This window comes from Cnephaeus nilssonii (assembly GCF_951640355.1).
Source record: "Cnephaeus nilssonii genome assembly, chromosome: 10".
Classification (NCBI taxonomy): Eukaryota; Metazoa; Chordata; class Mammalia; order Chiroptera; family Vespertilionidae; genus Cnephaeus; species Cnephaeus nilssonii.
The window spans coordinates 64,084,715-64,098,712 of NC_137081.1; the positions used below are offsets into that span (position 1 = coordinate 64,084,715).

Here is a 13,998-nt window from a genome sequence, read left to right on the forward strand (position 1 = left end):
GGGGAGGGCAGTTGGGGGGGGACCAGGCCTGCAGGGGAGGGCAGTTGGGGGGGACCAGGCCAGTAGGGGAGGGCAGTTGGGGGGGGACCAGGCCTGCAGGGGAGGGCAGTTGGGGGGGACCAGGCCAGTAGGGGAGGACATTTAGGGGCGACCGGGCCTACAGGAGAGGGCAGTTGGGGGCGATCAGGTCAGCAGGGGAGGGCATTTAGGGGCGACCAGGCTGGCAAGGGAGGACAGTTAGGGGTCACCGGGCCAGCAGGGGAAGGCACTTGGGGGCGACCAGGCCTGTAGGGGAGGACAGTTAGGGGTAACTAGGCTGGCAGGGGAGGGCAGTTAGGGGTAATCGGGCCAGCTGGGGAGCAGTTAGGCATCGATCAGGCTGGTAGGAGAGTGGTTAGGGGGTGATCAGGCAGAAGCAGTTAGGGGCAATCAGACATGCAGGCAAGCGTTTGGGATCCAGCAGTCCTGGATTGTGAGAGGGATGTCCGACTGCCCGTTTATGCCCCCCTCCCCCCCCCCCCCCCCCCCGTGCACCGGGCCTCTAGTTATTACTAGAAGCCCGATGCACGAAGATTCGTGTAAGAATGGGCCTTCCTTTCCCTGGCTGCCAGCACCGCCTCTTTCTGCTTTGGCCCCGGAGCCACCTTTCTGCCTTCCCACGCTGCCCAGGGGCCTGGAGTGGCTGGGGTGGTGCAGAACGCCTGAGTCGTCGCCATGGCAACAACGCAAGCGTCCCGCCCCGCCCCCAGCTGCTCGGTGCCTGTGTATGCAAATTAACCCGCTATGTTTATTGGGTAAATTTTCATACTCACTCCTGATTGGCTGGTGGGTGTCATGAAGGTACGGTCAATTAGCATGTTACTCTTTTACTAGGTAGATAACACTTAAATGCCTTTTTTATGCTAATGTATGGTAGTGTCATAAAATTCTAGAGCTGATTATGAAATTATTTAAGTTACATTAAGTTTTTTTCTGGACCAATGCATTTAGAGTATTGATGATACAATAATATGCAACAAATATATATTTTCTGGAAAAGAGTTAAGTCAGATAGATCTAAAGTGGATTGGACTGTATAGAAGAAGAAAAGCTGCAAGTATGTTCAAGCTGCGAAGGAATAAATTAAAACCATTTTTTTGATTTGGTATATACATTGGTAAAGTAGAAACTCATTCTATGGTCAAATCTAATTATAAATCCCTATACTGACAGGCTTTTTAAACTCCCTTTTTGGCAAAAATTATTTTGAGCAATTTTGGGGATAGGAATTCCTGTTCAGTTCAATCATTTGAACAATGGTCTTGGAGTTGGCTGAAAAAAAGATCTGACCTAAATTCATCAACTTCCTACTATCTTTAGATTTCTGACAATCTTGTCACTTCAAAATCACATTAGGTATTTATTCATTTCAGCTTCAAAAGCTCATTAAACTTCACAGACTTATGAAGTTTACATAACAGGATGCCATTTTCCTTACCTAAATTCATTTAGGAGAATATTAACCAATTAATTTGGAGAAATGATATTCCAACTTCCAATCATTCAAACAAATTCAATTTCCCATTACAACTTTTAAACACATAAATATTTCTAGGTCAGTTTGAAAATAAGCAATTTAGTAACTAAAAGACTGAACATTTTTGAGACCAAATTTCAAGCTAAAATGATTTAAAATCACTTTAAATAAGTTTAACATAATTTTGCATACTAAAATACACCATCCAGGAAATAATTTAGAAATCTATACCTATAAGAGAAAGAAAGGATATAACCAGTATAAGTCAAGTCACATCTATGTTGTTTCTGGATACCATGAATCATTTGCAATGCATTTGTTATAAGGATGTTTATAAATTATACATACTTGCATAAAGAGAAGCTATCCACAGAGGGAAACAAATCAAAATTACACTTTTGTTTCTCTAGATATTATACATTATTTACAATGTACATGTCATAAAAATATTAAATTATACTGAGCACAATGTTTCTTAAAATAAAAAAACTTTCAAATCTCAATTAAAAAGGTAAGTTACCAGATAAAAGTAATAACTCTTCATAGAAAGCCTCTTAAAATATCATTTTACACAAAAAAAGCTTTCAATGGTACTCTTGAGGAGCAATGCCTATTTTTAAGGACAATTAATACTTAAAAAAATAAACGTTTTCTTTAACCAAAGCAGACAGCATTGTGCAATGATGATATGGTTGCAGCTTATAATCACTTTGCCCATAGGAATCCCTATGCATTCTGCTTCCATAGTCACCACAGCAGGCCCACACACTCAGAATATACCTCAATAGTTTTATAGGTATCAGGACATTTTGGTTAAAATGTCAACCACAATAATTAGGTTTAATTTCTTAGGATGGAAGGAAATGTGGTAGATCAAGATAAAATTGCAGTTCCCAGTGGGATTATGAAAATAAACCTTCAAAATTTACCATGTAAGTTTACTGAGTATATAATGAAATTTAAGGAGAAAAAACCAGCAGGATATACCTCTAATAAAGTGACAGCTTACCTGATATGCCATTCTTGCTGGTGTTCAATAAAGCTACAGATGCTGCAGAAACTCTTTTATTGTTCACAGTCTGCCCTGGTTTTCTTGAGGTACATTCTTCACTATCACTGTCCTGTACATTTAGTAGCCTTGGCTGGAAACACTGTAGTCGACATGATCTGATATTGCTTAATATTTCAGAAAGGGACAGTCTATTTTCACAAGGTTTACTGGAAGCATTGGTCCGAGAGAAATTAGAAGAAAAGTCTATAGTTTGGGAAGAGCTTGAAAAACCATTCAGCATTTCAGGATCTATCTGTTTCAGGACTGGGTCATATTCTGTGGATATTCGGTCCATTATGACCCTGAAAAACAATATAAAACCAAATATTATCTGGAAGAACTTAACATTTTCCTATAAGTTTTCTTCTATCTTGTAAACAAAATCCATGTCAAAACAAATAGTTTACCTTCCACCTCTGCCAATTCGCCTCCTTGCAAATCCTATACATCTTCTTGGGACTGTGAGTGTTGTAAGGCAATGCCTATATCTCAACTTATCCAGATCTGCCAATTCTGAATTTTCAAATGAATGGTTAACTTGGTCCAAACGAGGCTGCAAAGAAAGGAAAAATAAATTAAAACTCATGGAGTAAATCTGAAATGAAAAAAAGCTAACTCATGATAAAAATAAAGTAATTACAGCATTAGGAAAACAATTAAATTTAGATATTCAGAAATTTAAAAATTCAAATTGAATTTAGTTTACAAATATAAACACATTTAAGGTATATTTTAAAAAGAAATAAATCTTTAAAGAATAACATGGCTTTTAACATTTATGTAAAAAAGTAAAGATAGTGAAGTTAGTAATAAGCTTTCTATTGTGATAAACCCGAAGAAATTTTTTTGGACCCAAAATAACACTTTTTAAGCACGCATGGGTCAAGTTGACACTTCCTCTTTACGTATAAGAACATACAGTCCATTTCTTTACCTTCTCATCCCCTTTATTATTCTATTTTTGTGTTTTAGCACTTCTGCCCCTTTAATATTTTCCTTCTCTCATTAGCATAATTTGTAAACAACTCCCTACCTCTTCTACATTAAACACACACACCCTGCCCAGCCAGGTGTGGCTCAGCAGTTGAGTGTCGACCCAGGAACCACGAGGTCACCGGTTCAATTCCTGGTCAGGGCATATGCCCAGTGTGGGGAGTGCAGGAGGCAGCCAATCAATGACTCTCTCTCATCACTGATGTTTCTATCTCTCTCTCCCTATCCCTTCCTTTCTGAAATCCATAAAAATATATTTTTTAAAAAATAAACACACACACCCTGAAAAGGCTATATGACAAATGGTGTCCACAAGCCATATATGAAGGGCATCCTTATAACTATATAGTTATACCTTATCTGAAAACCCAAACATTTGGGAGTGAGGCCTGTTCTTTGATATAATGCTATACCAAAACTTGACTTAATAGCACAAAATAATTTCTAAGTGTGTAAAATAGTTATGAATATAATGATTAGATAAAATTTAAAAATGGTCCTTTATGTTTGATACTTACTGGATATGTATGCACAAGATGGCTTGTCTAACAATAAATTCTAATAAATACTTGGCAGTCATCAAAGGTTCAATTAGATATTCTGGGCTTACCTAACTATAGCAATGACACTGAGTAATTTTCGTTAACTGCTGAGCTATAGCTACACTGAAAGCCCAAAGTGAGACTAGATTTCTAAAATATGAGTCATCAATTTCCAAGTGAAGAATTCTGATATCCTTTGAAAGAACTTAGTACCTTTGAGCATCTTTTACTGGTATCTGCACAGGATGTATTAAATAAAAAATGCTGAAGGATTTCCAATTTCTAGATCAAGACTAAGTCACCTTGACAAGAGTTACCTGTTAATTCCAGTTCACAAAAACATCACAAAAAATAAAGTTCTTACAGCATAATACTGGCATCCTGCTCGCCTCCTGAAAGCACAGGGACCATCAGGATCATTTTCTTCTTCAGGTTCTGATACTGGAGACGGTACCTGAAAAATGAGGAATGAGGCATTCTACTTAGGAGTTATCAAAAGTCAATAGATAAACCTTTGTAATGGTCTAAAATTAGAATCTGGTCATAAATAGTATATCACTCCTATGTTAACTTGCAAATTTTTGAACCTCACAAATCCCTCTCTTCCTATTTTGAGAGGAAAAATGTTTTCTCCACATTTATTTCCAAACTGTGGTAATTACCACTAAGCAGGGTCATCCAGGGGAGAAAGGCATTTGTTTGAGGTTACAATATACCTCCACCAGCCCTATGGAGGATACAGAAACAGAAAGCTAGGGCAGATTGGTCTTCCTGCAGAACCAAGCCCCAAACCTGAAACTTGAAAGGAAATCCCAAATGTGAATTTTATACTTTGTTTCCTTTGCCAATCATCTACCTTTTCTAAAATGCACATAGAAAGTATCACAGTCTTAGAAATTCTTTGCATAAAGCATACCACCCATTCCTCCCAACCATCATTCCCCAGGAGTGGACTTTAGGATTTAGTCTGAGCTATAGGAAGAGAGAGCCACTTTAGGAAAACCAGAAGCACGATCAAGAAGAGACAGGAGTTTTAGTTCTGCTCTCCTGCGAACCAGTGGATAAGTCTGGTTAAAATGTTTGTTCTCTTAAGTCTTCTTTTTTTCCTTGTTTATTGGACAAAGAAAAAGCATATGATTATTTTATTGATTTTTTACCAATAAAATCCTGATTTGTAAGAGCAACATTCTAAATCAGGGGTCCTCAAACTTTTTAAACAGGGGGCCAGTTCACTGTCCCTCAGACCGTTGGAGGGCCGGACTATAGTTTAAAAAAAACTATGAACAAATTCCTGTGCACACTGCACATATCTTATTTTGAAGTAAAAAAACAAAACGGCAAAAACACCCGCATGTGGCCTGTGGGCCGTAGTTTGAGGACGCCTGTTCTAAATAGTTTAATGATGTCCAACTGTAGGTAAATACTTACTTTAGCAATATGGGGATACCATTATAAAAATGACAGGGTTGTCAAAAGACCTTGTACAAGGACACAGAGAAACCTAAAAGTTTCAAAATACAATTTTCATGTGGTTATGGGAGCTGCGGACTATGTGAATAAACATGAGAATTTGAACAGAAATGAAGATACCTTAATGTTTGAGGAATGTATGACTAGTATGTTGAGTGTGCCCTATTATCAGGATGGACAGACTGATGCTAGCAGTAAGGGAAAAGTTTCTATAGGTCATAGTATCCCATGGTATCATTCTTAAAGGGACTGTATAGCAAAACATTATAGGTTCTCATAAGTACCATCAGTATAAGGCCAATATATATCTATATTTGTCATATTCTGACTTAAAATTCTTCAATTATTTCCCAATAGTATAAGATAGAGGCCATTTGCTATCTGGATAGTACTCCAGGCACCATTCTGTTCACTCTTTCTTCTCTTCTGTGTTTTATGCTCCAGCAATGCCAAATTGCAAACAGTGCTCTCTAATATGCTGTTTTCTCTACCTACAGCCCTTCCCTACACTTTCTATCTAGAAACTTACTATTTTTTAGGACATTATTTCCCTCATTCTTTCAAAAGGTCATTTAATTAATGTTCCATGGCTACTCAAAGCCCTGTATAAGTCTAACTGGATGATCTTCTGACCAAAGTAATAAATTATTTCACTAAGTGCTTTTCAAGAGTATACTAAATTAAACACATCTTTGTGCATTGGTTACAATACTTATAATGCTAATTTATCATCTGGGATAAAAAAACTAAATCAGTGACAAAAGAGTAAAAAATATAATCTAGCCAAAGTAAATATCCTATATAATAAAAGACTAATATGCAAATTGACCGAACAGTGGAATGACTGGTCACTATGATGCGCACTGACCACCAGGGGGCAGATGCTCAATGCAGGAGCTGCGCCGAGCCCGCAGGCCCCAGGCCAGCCAAGGCGGGTGTCCCCCGATTGCCCCACCAGTCGCCCTGCAGAGGGAGGCAACTGGCAGAGGTGGCAGGGGGTGGGGCCAGTGAGTGGTTGCTGCCAGGCTGGCCTAGGCGGGTGCCAGTGGAGGCCCCCTGATCTCCCCGCAGAGGGAGGCGACCAGCTGTAGCAACAGGGGGCGGGGACAGCAGCCCCCTCCCCTCCATCGCCCTGCCAATTGCCCCAAAGATGGGCCCTGATCGCCAGCCAGGCCTAGAGACCCTACCTGTGCATGAATTTTGTGCACTGGGCCTCTAGTTTACATAAACTCTAGATTCTTAAATAATTACAATAAAGGGTTTTATAAACAGTCTTGCTTCCAAATATATCTGTGATGGTGTGTTTTTTATTTTATTTGTTTGTTTTGTTTTTTCATTTCTTTTAAAGCAAGTAAGTCACAATGTTAAAATATGAGAAAGCTTGTTTGTTACTGTATTCTCTTTAGGTTGCCCATACATATAGAAAAGAAAAGAAAAAAAAGAGGATATTGCTAGACCAGGTGCTAAACAATTTTTTAAAAATTGAACCTTTACTATATAAAATAAAGGTATTTTTAAAAATTCTCACCTGAGGATATTTTTTCCATTGATTTCTAGAGAGTGGAAGGGGCCCTGGCTGGTTTGCCTCAGTGGATAGAGTCTCGGCCTAACTGAAGGGTCCTGGGTTTAATTCCCATTAAGGGCACATGCCTGGGTTGCAGGCTCGGAGGCAGCAGATCAATGATTCTCATCATTGATGTTTCAATCTTTCTCTCCCTCTTCCTTCCTCTATGAAATCAATAAAACAATATTAAAATGCTTTAGAGAGTGGAAGGAAGAGAGAAGAGAAATATGAAAGGGAGGGAAGTGGGGGAGAGAGGGAGAGCGAGAAACATTGATTGGCTGCTACCGGGGCTGGGGAACCTGCAACCAAGGTATGCGCTCTTGACTGGAAATGGAACCTGCAACTCTTTGGTCTGAGGGTCAATGCTCTAACCATTGATCAAACGGCAAGAGCAAAGTCTTGTTTTAAAAATAGCACTTATGAAAGTAAAATTGAGATTTTAATTGCAAACATTTTTTTCTATAAAACTGTTGCAGTATAAACAAGAGAATTATCTTTACAAGTTTAAAACTTGAATCAGTGCTTCTAAATTATCTTTATAATCAAATCGTTACTGCCAAACAAATTAGCAAAATTAACATTAAAAGCTGTAAGCTATAATGGTGGTAAAAAGGGAATTACTATTGGTGAATATTTATAATTATGTATTAAATGTCTTAAAATATTAATAATCTTTGGTTCAGTAATTTCATTTCTAATAATCTATTTTAAATAGAGAGAAAAGATAGAGATGCTCATTTCTTTTAAAAGGGAAAACGGAAAACCACCCAAGTTCTCCATAATAGAATAAATTCTATCCTACTGATGGAAAATAACAAAAAATAAAAACCATTTCAATGGCTATAAAAATAATGTGGAAAATATTTATGCTATACCATTAGGTGAAGAGAGCAAGAATAAAAACTCTAAGATGTCAATTATGTTTTAAAATATAGCAATATAAAAGACTAGAAGGAAATGTTTTTAAAATAGTTTTAAAACAAGCACCTGTGGAAATTCATCTTCATCTGAGCTGTGAAAGTCATATTGCTTAATGTCACTCTTATTGATCACAGGCAATGTCTCAGGAGTGGGTTGCTGAGATGTTATCAAAGCCTCTGCTTTAGGCTTCTTTGGGTACTTCTTCTTTTGACGAACCACATCAGAAGCCTCTTCTTTCAAAGACAAATGATGAGGGTGCTGTTAACATGACGATTTTCCCCCCAAAGGAAGAAATGAAAATCATTTTAGAAATCATGAAAAACTATACTGCTCTTTGAAAAACATACATTTTTTACCCCAGAGGTGATTTTATTTACTGCTTTTATTATGCAAAAATTATGTAATCATAAATTTAAAAATTTCTTACTGTCTATAAGTTAAGATAAAAAATAATTATGGTACTTAAATTTGCTTTATTTATTGTTATTAATACTTAAACTAAGATGTTAGTGATTTTAAAAAATTGCTCTATTGCAATCCAGCATTTAAAAAGTATTTACATTTAATTTTAGTTTTATCACTGTCCTAATGATAAAAATTAATTATTTTTATTTTTAAAACTTGAATTAGATTATGAATTTATTAACTAATTTCTACTTATTTCCAACTTTAAAAAAACTCAAATTTTTTTTTGCGGGGAAATAGCTAGAAAAAAAGTCACTTTTTAGAATGTATAATTACTGCCTCAACTGAACAATAATCAAACTGTTCTCAAGTTCCACAGAGCTCTGTGGGTCCTTCAGAGGCCATATGGGAGAAAGGCAGGCCAATAGGGTGGGTTTCCAGCCCCCACCTCTCCTCAACAGAGCAGCTGTTTCTGTTTTAACATACTGGCACTCTTTTTAACAAAAGGGACCTATCACTTTAAAAAGTTTGAAAATGACTGTTCTGAGCACCAAAGTACAATCAATATGAAAAGTGTAAAAATATTTAGGAAGTTATTCATTTCCCCATGTAGCTCAGATTTTTGTTAAAACTATTTTAGGGTCAAAATGGTACACACAATGAAAATGTTGCTTAAATGCCAAATTAGTGAGACATAAATTGTTTCATACAATGGGTACAGTTACACCAACTAAAAGAAAATATAACTTCTTAGAAAGTGCCTATATTTTAAGGTGGGGTATGTGACAAAGTAAATACAGTTAACTTTGTTATAGTGTAGAACAACTATGGATGCAACCATATATCTAAAAGTAGAATTTAAATAGGATGAGTGTTTATTCTTAGAGATGACCTACAGTAAGAATCAATATATAATAAAGACTAATTCTGTCAGTTATTTGGGGCTGAGATTTTCAGATTTTATGCCTGCCAATCATATACCTAGGAAAAGCATCTATCTATATACTAGTAAAGTGGATTTAAAAAATAACTTAGAAAATGTCATTTTTTGCATTGATAACATTTTGGCTGGTTATAGAGGCAAATGTGATTTAAGGGGTATCAGGTAAGTGGGCTAGATGCCTGTGATTAATAAGAAAGAACTTTGGTGTTTGAACCGACATGAGTTGAGTAAAGGAGTTTTCCTGCTCCACATTCTTCCTTGACCTTTAAGAATGAACCCATGAAAAATGAGGATTGTGTACATTTTTTTAAAGATGAATTTTCCACAAACACCCTAAGTCACTTTTAAATCTTGCTACACAGCAAAGCTCTACTGTCTAATGCTTCAGTTAATACCTGTTCCTTATTTAAATCTATGCTCCTAAAATTAAAGGTCTTACTAATTTTTGTATTATCTATTGAATACTTAATCAATGTACCAAGTGAATACTGAATAAATATAATTGAATACTTTAATCAATGTGCCAATAGAATAATGAATAAATATAATTCTTTAGTCTAAGAAACTAAAGTAATCACTGTGCGATTACTAGGAAAAAATTGTAGTCTAGAAGTCAGAGGACATTTTCAAATCATGAAGTGTAGATAGCAACTGATAATTACTGGTTCTGGCAATGATGATGACAACAAGAATAACTTTCAATAGTCTCAATAAAAAATGCTTTAGTTTTAGATTTTGACGCCTGCCAGTAAGTACGATGCAGGATTTGCTAAGGCTAAAGGTAATAACTAAACTTTAACCTTATTCTCTACAGAAGCAGCTTGCACAGTAGAAAGCAATCGTCCTTGGTATAAGATCTAGATTCAAATCTTGAATCTGCCACTCATTAGCTATTTGATCTGGAAGTCACACAGAAGTAAAATCTATCTCAAAGGCTAGTTACAAGAATTAATAAGCCACATGTATGTAAAATTCCAGCAAAGTGTTGGCAAATAGTAAGAACTAAATACATGTTAATTACTCTCTTTAACCAAACTATACTAAGACAACTGCAGAAACCAATAACTGTGAAATCAATATTATCATACATGTTTCTCCCCAGAGGATATTCACCTTAGTTTTACATTCTTGGACTTTGTGATGATTTCCATTATGAAGAGTTGCTGGAGTGGCATATAATTCTTTTTCTGATCTGTTGATTTTCACTTCATTAAGGATTTCACCACCATAGTCTCCCAAATGATATCTTGAAAAGGTAACAAAATAAAAAAAAATGTTGCACATTTTAAAAATGAAGAAAAACCAATGCTACCTCAATTAATTGGAACACAACTAATCAAACAGAACAATCAAGATTCTTAAAACAAAATTTGCATGAATAAAGAAGTTCATAATTGGGATTTAGTAACTAAAACAAACAAACAAACAAACAAACAACAACAACCCCAAAACAAAAAATCTCTTAGGTATACAGAAGACAAATTTCTTGTATATTTTATATTTTGAAACACAGGGAAAGGATAACTTCAGGAAATACATTAAATTCTGTTAGGTTTAGGGACAATATAATTATGCAGGAAAATGACTAATAAATTAGAGAATACATTTTCAAAATGCATTGAAACAAAAAATATTTATATTTAATCAGAAAATACAATAAATAAAACATTCATTTCCCTGAAATTTTGTTTAATAGAAAATTTAATACAGAGAATTAGACAAAATGATCTCTAGGTTCTTTTCTAAATGCAATTCAATGATTCTGCAATAATAAGAACAAAAAATCAGGTGTACTTAGAGGATCTATACTATACCCCAAGATACCCCCAAATTTGTAGTCCAAATTATAACAATCTGCTTAAAAACAAACAAGTAGCAACCACAATTCTTAAAAAAAAAAAAAAAGTAGATATTGTTACAGTATCGATTTCAATTGTTTTAAATTTAACAACAACAAAATCTCTCTTTCATCTGGTTATATATTGCCCATAATTTGGCTAAAGCTGCCACTAGTATATAATTGTAGCAATGTTACCTTTTTTCCACAACTTCTAAGGTTAAGTGCAATAATTCTCGTTTTGTTTTCTCTCTTCTCTTAATCATTTCCAAAATTGTTATGGCTCTACTAAACTCTCGTCTCAGTTTCAACATCTTTTCATAAGAGGCTTCATCATTCTTACGATTCTATTGAACATAAAGACAATTAAAAAAGAATAAGCAATTAATCCAGTTATCCACATTTCTAGTTTCATCCAACAAATCCATTCTATAAAATAAAATAAAAATGTTAAATGTAAAAGTTAAAAAGTCATCTAAACAACAACCACATTAAAAACCTATCTAACTCTGGAAATATAAGTATAAGCAAATATCTCAATTAATATTCATAAAAAAGTGTTACCAGCTGTTGAAAAGATGGAATGACATAGAAGGGATAATTCCAGTGTAACCAAATTTTTAAAATCTGCCTGAAACAAAACCTAGTGTATTAGAAAATGCAGTCCATTTAAATTGTAGCAAGGTGTTTTCCAATGACAGAGAGAACAGTTCTGTCAAATCAAGGTTACCTAAAAATAGCCAAAATGGGTCTCTATCCATCCATCCATCTCTGTAATTGGGGGCTGGAAAGTTCAATATACTACAATGTAAACATGCACAATGACAAGCAAAGCTTCACTTCAGGAACTCAGATATAAAACTAAAAGTGGGATATAATGTTTCTAAAGGAATGAGATTATCATGATTCATTGTAATAGCACCTCACTGCAGAGTAGAAGAGAGATTTAGTACTATGAGTTTCAGAGTATTAAGTTCTTACTATGAAGTGTAGATACAATTTGAACAAACTTAGAGTGACAGTTGTGTTTAATAACCAGAGAATGCTCAGCTATAATTAGCAGCATCTACTTGTATACAAAAGTTACTGTTTCCATCCTTGACTTAATAATGCAATATGATTATTAAAAAGAACCTGAAGAAAGCCAAATTTCATGCTGGAGGATTACAGAAGAGAAAATAAAACTTGAGAAAGATTCAAAGTTTTATTCTTTTTTTTTTCTTTTAAGCATAGTTTCTTATATCTTAAAATTGATCAGCACATACAAAACATAATCTAAACTAAGTCCCATTAAGGTACTGCATATCAAACATTAAGAAATATTATGTTAATAAGCCATCCCTTTATCTCATCAAGAGGAAAATCTTTTTTCCCTTCAGTACTATGTGTATGACAAAAGGCAAAATCTAACGCATGATTTTAAGCAATTTTTTGGAGGGAAGGGGGGTTAGGCAGCAATAATACCCTCTAATTAAAAAATAATTAACATTATCAACAGCAAATATTAAAGTGTCCACTCTGTGCAGGATACTACACATGTCCTCTATCCGCAGGAAGCTTTAAGTCTTATAAGAAAGAGAGACAAATAGATTACAATCCTATATAATAAAAGCCTAATATGCAAATTGTCCCCTTGACCAGGAGTTCGACTGCTCGCTATGATGTGCGCTGACCACCAGGGGGCTGTGCGGAACATGGCAGGCGCTGGCAGTGGGTGGCAGTGGAAGCACTGCCAGCCCCTATGGGCCCTGATGAGAGCGGGACCGCGGCGGGATGGTGGAGCAGGTGAGCGGGCAGCGCCAAGCCAAGGTGGGTGCAAGCGGGGCCCAATTGCCCTGCTGATCACCCCACAGATGGCGACCAGTGGAGGCAGGGCTGCCACCCGGCTCCCAGGGGCTGAGGGAGCTGGGCAGGGGCCCAATGACTCAGGCAGAGGGGGATGTGTGGGGGTCCGGGGGCCCAGGTGCTGCCCAGGGCCCAGAGGTCAGCTGGGACCTGCCCTTACATGCCAGATGCTCACGCTTCGATCACCAGCCAGGCCTAGGGACCACACCCATGCACGAATTTCATACACCAGGCCTCTAGTGATAAATAATAATACAAGGCTACAAGCCAGCTGAACAATATCCAAAAGAGCACGAGAACCTTTTAAGATTGCTCCCTCTTCACTAAGGGTTCCTCTTGAACTATGTGCTTCTGCCCTGTCTTACTCATTTACTTTCAGCTCTCTGTAGGCCCAAATAACTACCCTTCCTAATTTTTCCTTTCCCCAGATTTACAAAAAAACATTACATAGCATAAAGAATTCTCATATATCTTCAACCAGATCCCCCAAATGTTAATATTTCATATTTGCTTTATCTTTTTCTCTATGTATATAGGGTGAGGCAAAACTAGGCTTACAGCTGTTTGTGTGGATATAATGCAGTAATTAATAAACAAGAAAAACTGTTTCATGTACTCACAACTAGTTTTGCCTCACCCTGTATATATACACATACATGCACATATGTTATATGTTTATATATATGCATATTGTTATGGACTGAATGTTTGTGTCCCCTGAAAATTCCTATGTTGAAATTCTAGTCTCCTAATGTGATGGTATTTGGAGGTGGCGGTGATTAGGCTATCAGTGTGGTCCTTAGGAATGGATGAATGATCTTATACAGAAAACCCGAGAGAGCTCTCTGGACACAGAAAGATGACCGTCCATGAACCAGGAAACAGGCCCTCATCAGACACCGAATCTACTG

General features: G+C 36.4%; 1 protein-coding gene across 1 annotated transcript in view; it reads right to left on the reverse strand.

Moving 5' to 3' along the window:
• EPC2 (enhancer of polycomb homolog 2) overlaps nt 1-13,998 on the reverse strand; it is a 134,133-nt gene that overhangs the window by 16,165 nt on the left and 103,970 nt on the right. Inside the window, exons 5-10 of the mRNA XM_079783244.1 lie at nt 11,441-11,589; nt 10,519-10,651; nt 8,124-8,315; nt 4,467-4,556; nt 2,975-3,120; nt 2,526-2,869 (exon numbers count right to left, since the gene is read on the reverse strand). Of these exons, the coding sequence (XP_079639370.1) occupies nt 2,526-2,869; nt 2,975-3,120; nt 4,467-4,556; nt 8,124-8,315; nt 10,519-10,651; nt 11,441-11,589 (1,054 nt within the window). The remainder of the gene's footprint in view (nt 1-2,525; nt 2,870-2,974; nt 3,121-4,466; nt 4,557-8,123; nt 8,316-10,518; nt 10,652-11,440; nt 11,590-13,998) is intronic.